Source organism: Macrobrachium nipponense, chromosome 40, assembly GCF_015104395.2.
Source record: "Macrobrachium nipponense isolate FS-2020 chromosome 40, ASM1510439v2, whole genome shotgun sequence".
NCBI lineage: Eukaryota > Metazoa > Arthropoda > Malacostraca > Decapoda > Palaemonidae > Macrobrachium > Macrobrachium nipponense.
The window spans coordinates 24,975,632-24,995,631 of NC_061101.1; the positions used below are offsets into that span (position 1 = coordinate 24,975,632).

Sequence of the window (20,000 nt, forward strand, 5' to 3'; positions counted from 1 at the left end):
CACTCTCAGTTGTCACTGGCGCTCGCTTGGCGTCCGACCGAGCGTCAAGATCCTGAACTTGCACCGAAGGCGTCTACGCAAATATCGAGATCTCGCACAGCAAGCTTACGAGCGGGTAATACCGCTTCATGCGAAGAGCGTGTAACTTCCTCTTCGCGTCCTCTAGAGAGCCGTTGGGGAGCCGCACGAACTCTAGCAGGAGACGAAAGTGGAGAGAGAGACGAGCGAGGAGAAGGAGAGGGAGACCTTCTAGATCTCTTCACTGGTAGACTGTCATCCTTTCTCCGAGGACGTGGTTGCGTCCCTCTCTTAGAAAGAGCATCAGCAAGTTGTTGCTGCAACGAGCGCAGGATCTTCTCAGTAGGAGAAGATTCCCTGTCAGGTGACGGGCTGATCCTGTGAGAAGGCGAGGGGCGAGGGGACGCCTTCTTCCTTCTCCCAGGAACTGCCGCAGAAGGCGCTCGGGAGCGACTGGGGCGCTCAAAAAAGTCATCATCCGATGACTCTTTACGTTTCTTCTGTGGCGGGAAGGCTGCGAACACACTTTCAGGCGAAGATCGCCGCTCGAGAGCAAAAACTGGACGTGAAGCGTCACGATCACCGACGCTCCTTTTCAGCGGGCGTGAAACTGACTGAGAGCTCCACCCCTTGTGCGGGGAGGAAGCCTCTGAAGAAGAGAAACACTCTTTGAGGAGACGTGCACGCGCACGCTCCTTGGCAGTCTGGGTAGCATCAACAGATACTGCCGAAGGCACGTCAGATCGGTGGGCGTTCCCCGTAACCCTCCTGCGGCTTTCGACATGCCCTCTCCCTGAAACCTGGGAGTCCGGCAGCGGTCTAGGCCTAGAGGCAAAATGGGGCCGATCTGACGCACCCTCCACAAACGAAGGAGCAGTGTCACTGCACTTTGCACCTTCACTTTTGCCTTCTAAGGCGAGCACTTTAGATTCTAAATTACGAATCGACTCTAAGATTAGCGTAAGGGTATTACCCTCCACAGACACTGTTTCAGGGCCCGAAGACAACACTACAGGGTTAGGAGTAGTGATTAAAGGAGGGTTAGTAGGAGAAACATGAACTTCCTGACGTTTACCTGAAACGCTCCTGGAGGAAGACCTCCTTAACCTATCCCGTTCAAGCTTACGAAGATAGGACTCATACGCTCTCCATCCAGAATCTGAAAGACACTCACATTCCTTGCAGCAACTTTCATACATACAATCATGCTCCCTGCAACTCTTACACAAGTATGAGGGTCTACTGATGCTTTCTGTAGCCTACCTCGACATTCACTCTTGGTACAAAACCTGGCGCTAGCCGAACTAGAACCAGACATCTTATTTAAAGAGAAATCCAGCCAAAATCAATCAAATCCACAATTAACGTGTGCCTAGCCACCGATCCAAAAGTCAAGATACCAAAAAATCAAAAAGGGGTACTTATAGTAGCCAAGTTTCCTAAATTCAAGACGGAGGTGCTGAAAACTGTTGTTTACAACACCGGCGACAGAAAAATTAAGAATAGAAAATGGGAATGGTTCCTGATACCCGCCTCCCAGCGGCGGGAATGGGTACTAACCACCTGACTCCCACTACGTGTGTCGTAAGTTTTTTAATTTCTGTCGGACTTTGGAAATACAGCTATATATATATCTGACAGGTAAGTTTCATGAACAAAACAGGTGTTTCCAGCACCGGCGACAGAAAAATTATGAATAGAAAATGGGAATGGTTCCTGATACCCGCCTCCCAGCGGCGGGAATGGGTACTAACCACCTGGCCGACCACTGCGTGTGCCGGAAGTTTTTGAAATTCTGTCGAACTTCAGAAAATACAGCTACATATATATATCTGACAGGTAAGTTTCATGAACAAACTGGTGCCTTACAAAATGTTTGGAAATCCATAATGTATCATTTTACCTGTTATAAATTAACCTATTAGCCATTAACACTATTGTACAGTACATATATACAGCAATAAACAAGAAACCAATCAAAAAGTTCAAGCTGTTAGGAATTCATTAAATGATATCCCAATATTTTACATAGCCAGTATGCTAAGTAGGTATGAAAATCTATTGTGTAAATATACCTGAAAATTTATGGAATATACTTAATTTGTACATATGTAAAGGATAATTTAATCAGGAGTTCTAACCTAACAATACCATATTATCAAGATAAACAAAGGCCACCATAGAAAAAATAAGATATAAAGCTGTAATTGCTGCTTGAGATAATGTTTTTCATATGAGCATGCAGAAACTGGTAGCTTTAAGTACCACCAATGTTCTGGAGACAATCCAAACTCTCAATCTGTATCCCAAAAACCAGCACGGATAGCAATAACTCGCCAATTGAAATGCATAAGTATTTTGTGGCTCTGTAAAAGGAGGTACTGTATAGGGAAAAAGTTCCTTGGGCAAATCATCACAGTTGTTGAGGTTGATATCATGGGGTACGGACACTTGCCAAGCTAAAAGCATGGGACCTTCTGGCTGCTATTCACTGCTTGGGTCAAGCATATCAAGATGCTGGCTAATGGTAGCATAAGCTGCAGAATAAAAAAAAAGCTGCCAATGCTGAATTTGAAGGGTTTGTGGCCAGTAAATTGGTAAATTCATTGTATTTCTGATCAAGAACAGATAAAGGTATAGGAAGAGGCAGTTATGAAATGGTTGGAAAGTGACATAAGTATGTAATCCTGGATATAAGGTGATGCCAAATGTGATCACCAAGGTTGTGACCAACCCGCACATTGCAAAAGGGGAGAACAATAAATATGAAGAGGAACAATCAAAAGTTACTGGTATGTATCTCCTTATCCAAAGCGATTTGACGACTTGACACAGTTTGTGCACTGCTGATGACCATGCCATAAGCAATTCTATTATATTCTGCATCAGATCAATGACTATATATATATTGATGCTGCAATACCATGGTTAACCCCTTGTGGACGGGTATCATACATATGTTTACATATGGGTAGCATACATATATGTTTAAGAATGCGCGCTATACAGTTTGAACAAATTTTGCTTGACAAGTGTCCCAAGTGCCATTTATTACTATAGTGGCAATTCTTCAGATCATGTCACAATTTCCCATCTAAGGATGCGTCGTAAATATTTTACAAAAATTATACTCTAAATTTGTCACTGCTTTTAGTTCTTATGTTATGAAGTTGTGTGAGCTACAAAAGAAAAACAACATAACTTGGTAAAATTAGAATATAAGTTCACGACTGTCTTAGGGAAGAGTTGCACAAGGGGCGGGAAATATTCTCTTACAACTTGCTGTGGAAGGTAAAGAAATTTTGTTCGAATTTTTTTCTTATACCATGTCCACATGCATGTCTCCCTCTTTCCATTGATGAGTTTTATTGTCTTAAATTGGCCATCTTTCAAACATCATTAAATTTAGCCGTCATGGGTGTATGCATTAGCATATATTAGCCCAGACTGTGAGGGTTAACAAACAGCCATGACTGAAAATTTCTCCAGGCCTAAGCCCAGCCTGAATGCCTTCAGCAGTGCTTACACCCCAACCCACCTTTGAGCTTCAATTTTCAAAACTGTCAAACTGGAAGGAGTGAAAAAATGAACAAGCCTCATTGTTTTTGGGGTAAAATGGATAAAGATATTACTATGTACTTTTTTCATGGCAAAAATATCTTTGACATACATATCCCAATACATTAAGATTTTTCTTCCAAAACCAGATGTGCCCTAAGCAGAAGTGCTCTAAAATGAAATAAGAGAACCCTGAAGAATACAACTAAAAGGAGGAGGAGAGCAAAGCTGTATTAGTACATACAAATTTATAGTGAATAAATAAGCAGAAATCATTTTGCAAAATGAAGACAGCAGCCACAAACAGTCTGACAAACAAAGCCTTATGCCCTATTGTTAAGTATACTCTGAAATAACAAAAGCTATGAATATCCGATTCATTGCCGAGATGAACGCCAAACATCTGTAAGCTGTTCACTTCATGAAGGAAAACAAACATCAATAGTTTCATTAACTTGATTTCAAGCTAGGACTGTTGTCAAATGCAAGCTTTATAGCTATTTTCATTCATTGCAAACAAAAGAATAACTTACGTCTCTGGGTTGAGGAAAGCCACTTTAGAACCATACGTCAACGTCAGCATCTGTCCATCAGCAGCTAATTCCATGCTTGTGGGGTTATGAGCTACTTCTAGTTTTCGAACCTCCTATAAATAAAAGAGTCAAGATTTCAGATACTACTGAGTTTTTAAACTCTTAAAAGTACTTTTTATACTAGCCATCACTCATATTGCACCCACATTCATGGTCCCAGATGTTTTCTCGACACCACCTCTTGTTTGTGCAAAATATTGAGAGCTGGGGGTTTAATTTTTCAACCCCATCAATCATGTCTTGCCCAAAACACAAGTTAGGCAATTGCATCATATGGATCCAAGAGAACACTTGGGAACTGTATGAATAAGAGAGAAAGGATCAGATAACTCCAGAGGTTACTTTAAGTAAACACACGAATCATTTTCATGACTCGTTTAATAAGTGAATTGGTCAGTAAGCGAGGAGCTAGCCTCTAGCAATTTGTCAAACATATTACACTAACAGTAGGTTTGCTTCAACCACTTACAGGATTTTTAGTATATTTTCAAGTGTTTATAGAGTAGTGTGCTGTACACTGTAACACTATCTTTCTCTTTCTATCTCTGGTGCTTAATTTATTAATGTAGTGTAACAGGCTTCCCTTTCTCCCTCTCTCTCTATCTTTAACACCAAATTCTTTATGAAAAAAATGTTTATACAGGCAGACAGACAGGAGAAAATGAACTTTGTGTAGGTTCCCTTAATGTGATGCACACATGCAAACATACATATGAACACAAAGAGAATGAAAAATGTATGTAATAGTACATAACTATATAGGTACATTACTGTATTGCATTAAATATAAATTTCAATAAAATGGTGCACCAGAGACATAAAGAGGGGTGGGGGACATAGTAAGAGCAGTTTACCTCAATGCATTGCACACACAAGCTAGGAGAGTACACAATGATTTTACATAGTGAAAACATTCATTTATGTAACTTTCATTAGTCTATGAAAATTTTACTCTATTGCACATATGTAAAAAATTTCTTATTCTTAACAAATTTTACTTATACTTACTAAATTTAAGCATTCATAAATTCATTGTCACCACCTGAATTAACCATCAGACAGAAGAGAAGGAGGGGAGTGAAAGGGGGTAGGGACTCCTGAGTAACTGAGAAGGAAGGTTGAGGAGATTTCACTGGGTGACATGACCACCACCGTGAACTCTCGTAAGCATAAGGTCAGTTTAACCTACCTACCTCTCTCAAGAACTGATTGATTGGGAATCAGAGCCTACAATAGGGTTAACTGTCCACTTAAGGGCCAAGCCAATGCCATAAAGTAGGCGAGCACTGCTTCCTTATGAGTGAAGGGATTTGCTTCAAATTTTTACCAATTTTTAAACAGCTAGTAATACTGAAAATAAATGCGTAAGGAAATAAAATTCAATCTCTATGTTCATATATTTTACAAGAGAAAAACTTAAGTATTTTTCATAAGTAATATACAAATCAAGTTAAAAAATGCGCCGAAGAAACAAGTTTTCTTTACAATGTATAATGCTGTATAAAACCATCAGCTATGACTGGTAGCTTTCCAGTTGCTCGCCAATACGGTAAATGTGTAGCCAGAAGCATGATCCATGGCTAAATTCAACCTTAACCCCTTGTGGATGGGTAACATACATTTATGTTTACATATAGCTTTGGGGTAATGTCCAGGTAGCATACATATGTATATATTTAAAATTTGGCGCCATAGTTTGAATGAATTTTGCGGGCAAAATGTTCCTAGTTCCGTATCTCACTATTGGCAACTCTTCAGATCACCACATAAGAGTCGAAGCTGAGCTGAGACACCTTCAGTTTTGCTTGAGGTGGTAAGGGGAAATGTTATCACAACTTCCCATCCAAGGATGCATTGTAAATATTTTATGATAAACATGCTAAGAATTTACTCCTGGTTTTAATTATTTTTTATGATATTGTCTGAGCTGTAATTTTAATTTGACAAAATAAATTAAGAAAAAATATTATAGTGAACTCTCATAACTTTGTAAAATTAGCTTTTTTTATGACTGTCAAACAAAAAGAGGTCACCAAGGGGTGGGAAATATTATTCACTTTCAACTTCCCCAAGAATGTGCACTCATTTTTTAGAATTTAGAATATATACATATATATCTTCCTCTTTCCATAGAGGAGTTTTTTAACATTTTTCTTTTAAATTAGCCATCTTTAAATTTAGCCCGGTCATGTGAGGGTTAAATAAAATAGATGCAATTTAGTATTTTGATAATTGAAGGGCGGATGATCAAAATACCACTTTGCAGCCCTCTAGCCTCTGTAGTTTTTTAGATCTGAGGGCAGGCAGAATAAAGTGCAGATGGATGGACAGACAAAGCCGGCACAGTTTCTTTTACAAAAAACTAAAAGCTGGTCAAGAACTCTTCTAGGTATGTTCATTTACTTTTTGACATAAGTTTTCAGAAAAGAGCAAAAACTAAAATTTTAATTATTTTGTGATAACTATGAAACTTTGCTAGGTAGAAAGCTTATTTTTGTAGTTAAAAGTATTTCTTCATATAAGAAACATCCCCTGAAATTTACAAAATCAGATAACCAGCCCGAGAAGAGCCTTTGTTAGGCTCAGAGGTCTGGTTAAACTAATCTTTTATCCTATCCTATCCTACAAAAACAGATGAAAAATAATTTGCTCCCTTCTTGGCTTCCTCTTAGGTGATTGACTTACTCCAAACAACTGCGTCTTGGAAAGAAAAAGAAATGCTGCTACGTATTTTTATGTTATGGCCTATGGAAATTCAGGAAATCCTATGCCTTTCAAACACAATTACATTAATCTTATTTTGTTACGGCTTATTAAATCTATCAAACGTGAAATAAAATAACCAATCATAATGCAAGAGAGCAAGAGGGGGTGCCAGACAGACATGTTCATACCATGGCTTACAGATCTTGCACATACAGTTCTCATACTGCAACAAAATGGATGGTCATAAGCTGGTTGTGAGTCTGAGCAATCATTAAACAAGTTTATCATTAAGTGAGGAGTGTCTGTAATTAAAAATCCAAAAAGGAAAACATGAGCTTTGTACTGGAAATCTGTAAGAGTGTAAGCATGAGTGATCATTCATGTGTGATACAGATGCTCAAAACACCAGCATTATAAGTCTCTAGATAAGCATGAAGGATGAATCAAAGAAAAAGTAAAGGAAGGAAGATGTACATTTCCTGCATCTCCCACCACTGATAACACTTGACCTGAGGCACAAAAGGCCCCATAGTGTACAAGCTCATCTAAAGGCGCATAATCCATCTACCGAATATGATACTGCAAATGAATATTTGGCAATCCTAGGCTCTATATTCAATCAGTCAACATCTAGCTTGCATTAACAACTGAACAACAAAAATGGGGCACTGTGTCCAACTTCCAGACTGCTGTGAGTAGTAGATTAGAAGCTTGTGATTCTGATCTACCTGTCACAAGGTCGAGTCACCAAAGCATATCTTTGGATCCAGCAAAATGACAGCTATCATGTGTCTTCCGAAAACAAACTTTAGCGCCATGTTAACATAAAGACTCGGACCCATTAAAATAGGCTACTAATATAGTAGCTGCTGATTTCAGTTTTTCCAAGAGTTCCTTCACCAAGGTTTTGAGGAACAGGAACATGTCAAAAAAATTAAGAGACCCTAAGGTATCTAATGTCATGATGATACTGGCCAGGAGGTACAACACCATGCTATTGAAATTAAATTAGGGCATGGAAATAGCACTGTCCTGGTCTTAGCAACAACCTAACATCAACCTGGCAACCCCTGTCGGCAGTGAGCTTTTGGTGTCTAAGACCAACCCCTGGTTATACTTAGGACCCCCAATTCAGTAGTTTCTATATGGTACCTGAATGTGAGAAGGTAACCAAGGAAGGGGTATAAAATGCTAAAGCCTGCTTTACGATCCCTTCTGTAGACGAGGATGGGTGGCAAAAGGCGCAAAAGAACAGTCCAGTACCTTACAAAATCTGCATAGACTATGGCCAGACAAAGGGAAAGAAATATGGAACCACCACCAATCAGTCTTTAGCCTGTTCTTTGGCCCTCCATCCTCAGCCTTATATATCAGCAATGTTTGCTGTGACGATGGCTAGAAACAAGTCAAGCTGTTGACCTAAGGGATCATCCTTCAAAATGCTCTTAAACTTTACAATAAAGACTTTGCTTTCTAGACATGCATGCTAAATATGAAAAAATGTCAAAACACTTCATGGAAAGAATCCTCCCCCTACTCTGAGCAACATCTCAAGATGAGATGAAGAGCATTCTCTCACATGTTATTGTGGATGCAACAAAAGCAGATGAAGTCTTTGCAGCTTTCTGCATTTTAAGTTCAGTAGGAATCTTGAGTGTGGTCAGTGGTTATGGAGCCTTCTGTTCAAGGTCCCAGGAGCCAAGGTGATCTTATGGCAATGAAGAAGTCTGCCTCTGCCATCTAGCTGTAGCCACTTAAACTAATGAGAACAATTACATCACTAAAGCAAGAAGACAAGTCCTTCTTACTTGGGTGCATGCCCTCTCTTGAAGCAAAAAGATTGTAGAAACTCGACTCTGAAGAGTCTGTTCAACCTGAAAGTCTTCCCCAAGCAGCTAATACCATTTCCATCATTATAACCTTAGGAATTACCTGATTAGTCATATTTAGTGACCTATCTTGGACATATGAACTGCAAATATGGGCACGATATAACTGATGGAGTTGTGACAAAATATTTCAATAACAAAAAATCTAACACTGATTAAATGACTACTTGGATTATATTTTGTATACTAATACAATACTATTAATATAACTCAGTAACCACATAATTAGCCTCCTTAAAAACAGCATAGAACGATCATGAATGGAGATTTTTGCGGAACTTTTTAGCTAATCATACAAGATTTACAACAGTCTTACGATTCATAGAGTATGCACTTTTTACGATTTTAAAGAATGGCCCCCATAATCAGGTTCCTTTACACAATATGTGTGGCACTAATCCTCTCCTTAAAATGCATACCTCCATGAACCATCATCTCATCAAATGTTTCAGTCTTAAAATAATCCTTTTACATGAATACAGTGATACAGAAAACTCACTTGTTGTACTTTTGCATACTTTTCATCACAGACTGTGACTGTTCAGTCAAAATCTAACTTCTTACTTGCACAGAGTATTTATCACTAAAGGCAAAGGTTTATAAACCTACAAATTAATTCTGGAACCTAAGACTTAATTCAGTAGACCCTGGAACATGCAACTATTAAATAATTTCCTAAAATCTATTAGAAAGAACAATACCTGGCCAGAAGCTTTATCCCAGCATCGAACAGTTTTATCTTCTGCACAACTTAACATTTGTTTACCCTGGTTCATGAAGAGGACATGTTTTAAACCTCCAGTATGACCAGAGAAAACTTGAGGCTCTGAAAAATAAAAAAACAAACAAAATGAAACAAATCATCGAATGCTAATTTCCATTCTTCCAAAGACATTAGTAATTTCAAAGAAGCAAGATTTCCAACAGTAACACTTTCTGCCTATGTGAAACTGCTAAAATAAAAGTAACTGCAATGAGAACAAAATAACCTACTGTAGACAATATCTGTGAATGACAACACACACAAGATTCTATAGTATATTAATGTGTGAGTAAAATTTACTTAAGATGACTAAGTAAAGCAGCAAAAGTAGAGAGATAATATTTAAGAAATTTATTTAATAGACTGCTTTTAGCCTCTCATTCCTCACTGCCCCATTTGGTGTCTTTCCAACTAACTGTCAGGCCTCTTCAACTTTGCCTTGCTACAATATCACTTATTATAATAACAAATCCTTTGGGTCTGTCCTGCATGTTTCTAAAGATATGATTCACTCACACCAATAGAGTATTTTAAAATAATAATAATCATCAACATAATGGTTTTTATGTTAGCTTTTACTTTTATGGGACTAATTGTAAAATTAGTTCTCTCTTTTATAATCTGTCCTGTACTCCTCCTACATAAAATACTATCTGGTCTAGGTCTTTTATCCCCTTCCTCCATGATTTCCTGGGACTTCCTACAGGCTTTTGTCTGCTGCTTCTATATCAACTGCTTTCTTGATCAAATGTTCATCTCTTTTCATCATTTGTACCTATCAATCTCAGTCTCTGAGATCCCCAATCTTTTCCAGTATCATGATACCATTTATCTCCACCATTTGTAATACTATGATTTTGCCACTACACTCCAGTCATGAATATTAATTCTATGGATACTTTCCAGTACTATCTCCATTTTCCTTGTTAGTGCCCATGTTTCTGCTGCACAGAGCAGTATACGTACATGGCTTCTGTACCCATTTGTAGTCTTTAAACTCTTTTACAGGATATTTTACATACCAGCAATGCAGTAATCGTTCCACAACAATCATATTCCCATGCTGTGAGTTACAGATAGACAGCATGAAAACCACTAGGAATCTAACCTACAGAGCAAACTCGACAATGATCTAGAAAAATACAAAACCTTGAAAACTACATTACTGCTACCAAAATGGTGATGTCCAGAAGTCCTGGACCAAGAAAAATGTACAGATTAGCGCTGAATCCCTAGCACTTGATATCCTTCAACCAACACCTGCACTAATTTCTGCCTTTCACTTTTCATCTGTTCCTTGCTGACAGTCTTTACTGTAATTTGTTTTAGTTTCCCTTCTTATTTGAGACATAATACTTCATGTGAGCCCTATGAGAGTCTAGAAATGTTCACGGTCTCAATTAAACTACTTAATAACAACAATTCACATGAGATATGAAAGACAGCCACTAAGTACTGCATTGCTCTACGATATTGTCATCATCTTTTAAAATAACAAATCATACCTGCTTCTGGTTTGCCTAGGTCGAAAATCTTGAGCAATTTCTCATTTGATCCGGTTAACAACTCTGTAGAATCGGGAGAGAAATCCACACTCTTGACAATATGGGAGTGACTAAATGTATGTAGTTCTTCTCCAGCCACAGCATCCCAAATCTGCAAAACAAATTTTCAAAAGTGAGCCTCAGGCTTTTAATTCCATAATGAGGTTACTTGTGTAAAAATTAAAGTGACAAACAAAGGCATCATGTATCAAGAGAGAGGAAATGGTCCTTCAACAGAAGGATAATATCTGCTAGTAAAAGCAACCTATAAATGTATTTCATAAAATTGAAAGAATTATTAAAATATAAATTGTCCAGAGACCTACAAAAGATTTCTTCATTGCCAACCCGCATCACAACACAAGAAAGAAACCAGAGTAAAAATGTGGCTAAATCAAAATGTTTTAGATTACAATGGTAATTTTTTTCTTTACAGAACATACTATTGCTTAACAGATGATCTTTATTGGTCTTTCAAACTGTCCTACTAAGGCTAGAGCCTCTGTTTCTCTGCAGTCACTCACAAGGGAAGGGGAAAAGAATTTTCTGTTAATTGCTTTCCTAGCTGGTAACACCTGCATTTAGCCCCTGAGCTCAGGGTTTGAGCAACTGCTGCCTCATAAGTTGTCCCCCTCTTGGGCACATGCTAGATTTAAAATGAGCACCAGAAATTAATATCAGCAGGGTGATGGAAACAGTAAAATGGCCCTGAAAGCTTTGTTTACTTTATTTCAACTCTTAACACCTGGCAGATGAACTTAGTTAAACAAATTTAAACACAGTGAAAACCAAGTGCCTTCTCATTTTTTTTTTTTTTACCTTTCTCAACCCCCAGCCCCCCAAAAAAATTCCTAGTAATAAAGACGGCATCTCAATATGCCAACTCTATCTGGCCTCTGTTTGTAAGCCTCATATTAAGAGAATTTCCCATAGAGCTTTAGTGCCTGTGCCACAAGAACTAGTCCATACCTCTCACTTTGCAAAGAGGTACCCTTCCAATTCTGGTTGAGATGTAATGTTATAACTTTGCCCTGTGCTAGGCAGCCTTCATTTCCATAATAATATTATGGAACTATCACCCAATAAAAACACTGACTAGTTATGGCAGGGGTCACTGACCTTAGTCAACTAGGAACTGCCTCCTACAAGGAACTGGCTCAGCCTTAACCTATTTACCCAAAGGATATTGAAACAAGAATATGAACCTCAGAAAAGACCCACCAGTTTGTGCATACAGAAAAAGACTTTAAAAATCAGCTTCCTGGTTGTGCATGAGCATGGACAAGGCTGGTTTGTCTTGGTTCACCGAGAAGACTCATCCTCCAGGGTCGATTTAGAGAAACTTGTTTTTCCCTTTAAGAGCACAGGATATCAATGTCAGTAATTAGCAAATGCTATCTTCCCAGGGATGAATGAAAAGGATGTGTGTGCCCTTCACCCACTCATAAAAAGAAGCAGAAAGAACAACACTGAGCTGAAGGCCATGTACAGGTCCTTGGTAATGTAGCTCACCTGCATAGCCAGACCAGCATGAACACAGGCTAGACTCAAATGGCTAGTAGACATAAAAAAGGGGAATAGACCAGCTATCTCTTGCATCTGCTTCATCAAATTTAGTGCCAATTTGGGTAACTACACAACAATTATAGCAATCACTATACTAATGAGGAAAAGTCCAAGACACATAAAGTATGTAGGTGTTTGCTAGGCAGACAAAGAAAAGAAGTCTGTCAGGCTTCTACAAATCCAATTCTATTCCCTTGCTAGAATACTGGAGTGCCTGCTTTAAGGACAGAGAAGAGAATGGGATCAAATCACAGCCGGCACTTTCAAAAGACAGTGATCATATGATGCAAGCATCGGGTCAAGCCTGGACTCCAGAGGGATGACAGTACAAGGCCACTTAGAAAAATTAACTAGAGACAAAAATACACTGAAGCATAAGAACCTGTACATCAATATATCATGTGTCCACCATGCAGGTAACCAAGTAGCATGAAAAAATGACTCAAAAACTGAGTATCACTGCAAAATTGGTACCAATCATGCATACAAAAATATGTCTGATGAACAAGAATCAGAATGATACATACTTCAGAAAGGGCACTGGCCACATTGGACGGGAATTAGTAGTACCACCAGACACTTGGTAGAGCTCTGGCACAAAAGGCACCAGGTACAGACCATACCAAGCACAAACAGTGTAATGGTGCAATAGTAAAAGGCACTGTCCATTCTGTCAGTATCAGCCACAAACCCCCACCCACAACAGAAGCCCTTCACATAGCCAGAGAACTGAACCGCAAGCTGATCTGTTCCATACCAAGAAAAGCCTGTCTGATGAACAAGTAAACAAGTATGGTATTCAAGCCCCTTCAGGCATGCACACATTGGAGTACGGTACTATATGTGATTGTGAATAACATACTGTCGGCTAATATACATTTCTTATACACATCCACATATGCTACATTTTTCAATAAACAATTAAGACAAAAATAATTAACAATAGAGAAATTACCACCCTAAAATGTTAAAATAAATCATACATACTTGTATCTGTAAAAGTAAATGTATGTGATGAACGACAACTACATGTACACACACACTTTACATGAATGATTTAAGTATCTTAATTACCTTCACAATGCATATTATCTACACAATTAAAAAAATATCAGTATGATACAAAATCATTGCTCTTACAGGGCTGGTTAGTAATATTAAATGTTATTATAGACAGTGATGATAATAGGCGCCATCCATGAATAACTGATTTTCACGATTTGTATAAGCAAAACTACTATATCTGTAAATTTCCAATCATCTGGAGGGGATCAATTATCAGGGATAATATAATATATTGTACAAATAATCCATATCTCACCTTAGCAGAAAAATCTGCAGCAGCAGTAGCTGCCCTCGTGGCATCTGAATTGAGAGCTACCCCCCATACAGCACCCTTGTGACCTTCAAAAGTACCAATCCAATCTCCGGTGTTGCCTTGACGAAGCATTGGCTTTCCATCTGTCAATTTAAAATGGGTATGTTTAAACATTACAGTAAAAAACATGACATAACAACATTATTTTATCGAAATAAAGGCAATTTCTACAATGTTTAAAATTTCACAATAAACAAACTAATGCTTTAAATAGACCTTTACACCTAATTATCAATGATCTGGTAGAATACTCTTTGAAATCCTGCAAAATATTAGCAGTAACTAACCCCATCATACTACTAATCGCAGATGCAGTCTGAGATTGATCAGGAAATTCAAGGCAAAACTGAAATGCTAATTATAATAAACTAAGTGTCATCATCTTACAATGTCTACAACAAAGCCACATAACAAGCCTTATGATTTTAACCATTGAAATCAGAGAAGAAAAAAAAAGCAGGCTTCAACAACAGCCTTGTTATAGAGAACAATGCAAACATGTCGACAGCAAACTGAATTAAAATTGACTGTAGCAGACTCCTTCTCCCCCAAACTCTTGCCTTCTTACTAGTATTATACAACACAGGGCTCTCTCTCTGTCATCTATACAGTATATATATTTTATATATATATATATATATATATATATATATATATATATATATATATATATATATATATATATATATATTATATACATACAGACATGTATTTACAATATATAATACAGAAACTAAAACCCTATGCAACAATTGTAAGCTACATCAAAATCTGAATTAGACAGACGTAGGCTAAATACTTACAAGCATGAACGGACTTACATCATTCTCCGTGTCCCAGTGCTTCAGCGTAATTCACCCTAACCCAATGAACACAAATTTAATTTCCCTTACTGGAGGTTGAGATTTAGGTATTCATTTGATCTTCATATACCAAGGATTCAAGGCTTTGAAGTGACACGAGTATCCAAAATGTATAGTGGAAAAAATGTTATACCCTTAAGTTACCAAGGCCATTATAAATATATACAGCCTAACCTACACATTTACTGGCTAGACCTATACATAGCCAATATTCATTCATAATAAGTTAGAGAACAACTTGAAAACAACAATAGTTTCCTCTGCATTCTACCTACTAAATGTAAGGTGTAAGTTAATCCTACTTTTATAGCTAAATATGTTTTATTCACAGGATTTCTCCTACAGGAATACACCACTATCCCACTTTGGTCACTCGTTACTATTAGATATTATGGTGGCCAGTAACTGCAAAAAAGATTACATAACCCATGCAGTTTGTTGAATAGTATATTCTAAATGGGCCACATAGTATGCTAAGGCAGCAGAACAAAAAATTTGGCTACGCCTAACACACACGACCTACATAAATTCAAACCAATACAAAAACCAATACCATTGAAGTTAGGTAAGGGTAACATCACATGCAAAAACTTCAACATTTGGATTACGAATTAACCTTTTTAAAATGGAACGAATTATACTTAAAGGAAGAAGAAGAAGAAGAAGAAACAAGTTCGTGGGTCAAACTACTATTACAGGGCATCGGTCTCGTCAGGTGAAAGTTGCTAGCCTACGAAGTTGTCAGGTAGCCAAACAAAGTCACCTTCATTACTTTAGCTTTTGATTATGATCATACAGCATCCCTACCAAACTCTATGCGTAATGACAGCAGAAACAGAAGGACCACAAAGTTATTAGCATAAAGAGATTAGTACATAAGGAGAGAATGTACAGCATTGGGAAGTCTCACGACGAAATGTCTTGATATGATTGTTTCAGACCTTTGCTGGCAGAGATCAAAAAGTAGCCATCAGGGCACATCTGGGAGAAGGCCAGGTGCACCACAGGTCGTGTATGGCCACTACAGGTGAGTGGTGTCTGACGAAGAGTTGCAGCCATGGTCGGACTTCAAAGGGAACTCCTGGGTCGTCTTATGTCGTCTGCCTCGTCTCAGCAGCAGCAGCAGTCCGTCAGTCTCGTTCCGTCTCACAAGAGGCTTAACGCACGAGAAAGTAGAGTCGTTTAGAATAGTAAAATATATATTTCTACGCTTTACATTTGTTATAGCAATTAATAGCTCTTAATTTCAGTAATTTGTATTGATTGGAGTTATTGAAATATCTTTGGTAACTCTACATTGTATATTTTGCCTTTAATTTTTGACAACAGCGTTTCATTTTATAGAAAACAAGACTTAAAAATACTAAGACTCGCTGTCAACTCGCGTACTCGTTGGAACGCACCACCAGCTGGCAGGCAAAGGCTGGCAGGTGCCGCTAGCCAGCCTTTCTTCTTCCCACGTAGTACTACTATAGCCACGGGCAAAATGCAACGCACTTTGGGTAACTGTATGATAACAGTTATAAAAAGAAGCAGAGAACGGCGAACAGTTCTGAATGAAAGATGAATACTTAATGTACGAATCTCGCCATTGCGATAATTTATTTCAACAAATGGAATTGCGTAAGATCATTTTGTCTAAACATGTGTAAAATAAGAATGAACTTTTTTGTTCTATGTAATTTTTCTCTCTACTGGCTATATATAGCTGGAATCCCAATAATGCCATCCGGACAGGTGTAGAACTCTCACTCGTGAACAATTTGGTTACCGAAAAAAAAATCAATATGGACAGCATGCATTGAAATCTATGGATTGAATGCTCTATCTCTACAGTAATTAGACTTGAGATTTCGTTTGCATATCACATATTTTCTGCTTTTAAGAATTTAGCGGCAGTCAGTCGGTTTTGCCTGGACTTCACAATGTGGTTGTCATGAGTTCAAGCCTTTCTTATGTTTGATAGAAACATACATCAGAGAGTCATCGCCTGGGTTTTGGCGAGTTCTAATTTTCACAGGAGCTCTTTTTCACTACACACATTTAGGCTATAGTATGTCTAACATTTCGCCGTGAAAATCTTTATGTTGTACATTCTCTCCGTACAACTAATCTCTACCTGCTAATAACACCGTTATTCTTTTGTGTCTATTGTTACTACGCGTAGAGTTTGGTAGGAATACTGTATGATCAAAATCAATAGCGCAGGTAATGTAAATTAACTGCGGTATCATGGCTTGGCGACCTGACAACTTAATAGGCTAGCTACTTTCACCTGAAGAAACCGATGGCCCATAACAGACTGGCCTATGATTTTTTTAAAAGTGAAATCCGTTCCTTTCCTGTTTGCGATTATAACCTCAATGGCATTAGTTAGTGTATAAAATATTTTTGTTATTTTGGGAGTATAGTGGAAGAAGCATTAGGCGTATTTAAGTAATTAAAAGGAAAATATTGTTTTTCGTAGGAAAGTAATATACAAATTTACATATACAAAAATTCAACGAATTAATAAAAACAAATTTCTGTAATGAAATATGAATGCACAATCTTGACTATATGAAATAAAATTACAAAGTTCTCAAAAGAAATCCACAATATCGGTTCAATAGAATAACGGGAGTCTACCATGATAAGCAGCAAAATAACAATAAACCTCATTTTATTACGGAAAAATGTGCATCCATTCTGAGGCAACATCTGAGAGAAATAAAAGAAATCGTGTAGCAATATCTCAGTTAGATTCTTGATATTTAAATACAATGCATGTTAAGCTTAGTAGATTAGATTAGATTATAAATTTTTGGCACATAGCCAAGTGCCGGAGCCGAGGGGCCATTTAGCGCAATGTTAAACTAGTTCGTTAATAACTCAGCTGACACATTTTCAAAATGTTTACAGGTTTATGTATACCTGGCAGAAATGTCATAGAGTAAAAATGGCTGAGCTTTTTAGTTTTCTCATGATCACATAATTGCAGAAGACAAACTGGTGCTAGCTTTCAGTTCATATATAAACTTATTTTATATATCAACTTTTTTCGTTGGATATAGGGGTCCTGATTGGCAAATGTTTACAGAAACGATATAGCCTACAAAAACTGTTTAACTTGGCTGATGGAAGTCAATATCAGGTCATTTTTTTTAAAAGGTGCACTGAACTTGAGTCCATAGTCTTATTGCACCACACAAAGTCGCAGAAATCACGAATAGAGGCACAAATCATACTGGAATCTCAAAATCCTTGACACTTTGAGCTGAATGAGAATTGAAGGGAGTGGCAATCAGCAACTCTCGCGCAGGAAAAAATTTTATCTTTATTAATAACGAGTGCAAATTCCTGAGATGTATGCTAGTATTGCACCAGCCCCGGTTTTCAGTTGCCATGCCCCTAGGTTTAGGTATATCGGAATGATAAAGGGTAATTTGGGTGTGGGAAACGTAATGAGATTATTTTAAAGAAAAATCTAAGGCTAGTTTTTTTAAGATATAACTTCCCGCTTTTTTCATGGTACTCCAGAGTTAGCTTTATTTTACGGATGACAGAAAGCTTATTTATATTCAGCATCTCTGACTACAGTATCAAGTCTTGCTTACATGTTTATTCAGATAGTTTCATTTATATATATAATATATATATATATATATATATATATATATATATATATATATTATATATATATATATATAACTCTATTGTACCTGTTAGGTGGAGGTGTATCTATATATATATATATATATATATATATATATATTATATAATATATATATAATATATAGCATATGCTTAAAAAATCACAGTAGATGCACGTGACTTCATAAATAAGCGAATTCCACAGGAAAATGATAGTCAGAAATCCAAGCGCTTTCGTCTTTACTCAGACATTGTTAAGGAGTTAATGAGGTACAATTGGAGAGAAAGGTCTCAGGTACAACACAAGATCAAGAATACCAGATGGTTAATTGTCAAAAGGGTAAAAATTAAAAGAGATAATCCAGGATTATCGGATATCACACGGTCACAAACCTAAACAGATTGACCCTAACCGAAATTACAAAGTTTCTTTACAGTCCAAAACATGTAAAAACTGAATATATTAATTTTGTTGCTTATATTTAACTACAACTTTTTTCATTATGAAAGCATCAAGTTTAAATAAACCAAGACTTAAATTTAGAACATTTCTATTATTTGACTTGATGAAACAAGATTCAATGATATTCCTTTTAACTGTGTCATTACATGGGATTAAGGCTCTTGCTTGACTGCATGTTAATAGGATGGTCTAAATCTCTCATATGTACGAATAATGCATTAGATATTTGCCCAGTTCTCACAGAATACTGATGCTGTTTGAGACGTTGTGAAAGAGATTTACCGGTTTGTCCGTAATAGACTTCATCACACTTATTGCAAGGAATTTCATATATGCAGCCTGGAAGATCTTTAGGAGAATTTTTGATTATTAAACTCTTGACATTAATATTACTGAAAACAACATTTATGTTAACAAGCTTTAAAATTCTAGGAATATCTAAAAACCTTTCATCATAGGGTAATCTTAGAATGTTATTCTTACTAAATTCAAGTTTGTCATTAGTTGAATAAAATGTTTTTCTAGCTCTTTTCCATGCCACATCTACAAAAGTCCTTGGGTATTTAAGTTTCATTGCAATATCATAAATAGTTTTAATTTCAGCGTCAATAAACTGCGGGCTACAGACACGTAAAGCCCTTAGAAACATCCCAGAAAAAACAGAGAATTTACCATTTTGATGGTGATTGGAGTAGTAATGAACAGAAGAGGCAATGTTAGTTGATTTTCGAAAGACTGAAAAGGTGAAATTTCTATCATTTCTATGGACAGTTGCATCAAGAAAATTCAAATTACAATTTCTTTCTTCCTCTACGGTAAATTTTATATAAGGGACTAAATTATTGAGATTATTAAGGAATTCCTGGAGATTTTCGTGAACTGGCCAAATACAGAAGATATCATCCACATATCTAAACCAAATAACTTTTTGGGGCAAAATTCTTGGTAAGAGTTTTGTCTAAAAAATTCCATGTAAATATTGCTAAGGACAGGAGATAAGGGATTACCCATAGCTATGCCAAACTT

At 37.2% G+C, this 20,000-nt stretch overlaps 1 protein-coding gene across 1 annotated transcript in view; it reads right to left on the reverse strand.

Moving 5' to 3' along the window:
- Positions 1-16,034, reverse strand: part of LOC135212024 (serine-threonine kinase receptor-associated protein-like) — a 73,833-nt gene extending 57,799 nt beyond the window's left edge. Inside the window, exons 1-5 of the mRNA XM_064245316.1 lie at positions 15,820-16,034; positions 13,959-14,098; positions 11,033-11,183; positions 9,466-9,590; positions 4,110-4,222 (exon numbers count right to left, since the gene is read on the reverse strand). Coding sequence (XP_064101386.1) covers positions 4,110-4,222; positions 9,466-9,590; positions 11,033-11,183; positions 13,959-14,098; positions 15,820-15,937 — 647 coding nt within the window. The 5' untranslated portion in view covers positions 15,938-16,034. The remainder of the gene's footprint in view (positions 1-4,109; positions 4,223-9,465; positions 9,591-11,032; positions 11,184-13,958; positions 14,099-15,819) is intronic.
- Positions 16,035-20,000: the final 3,966 nt, after the last annotated feature.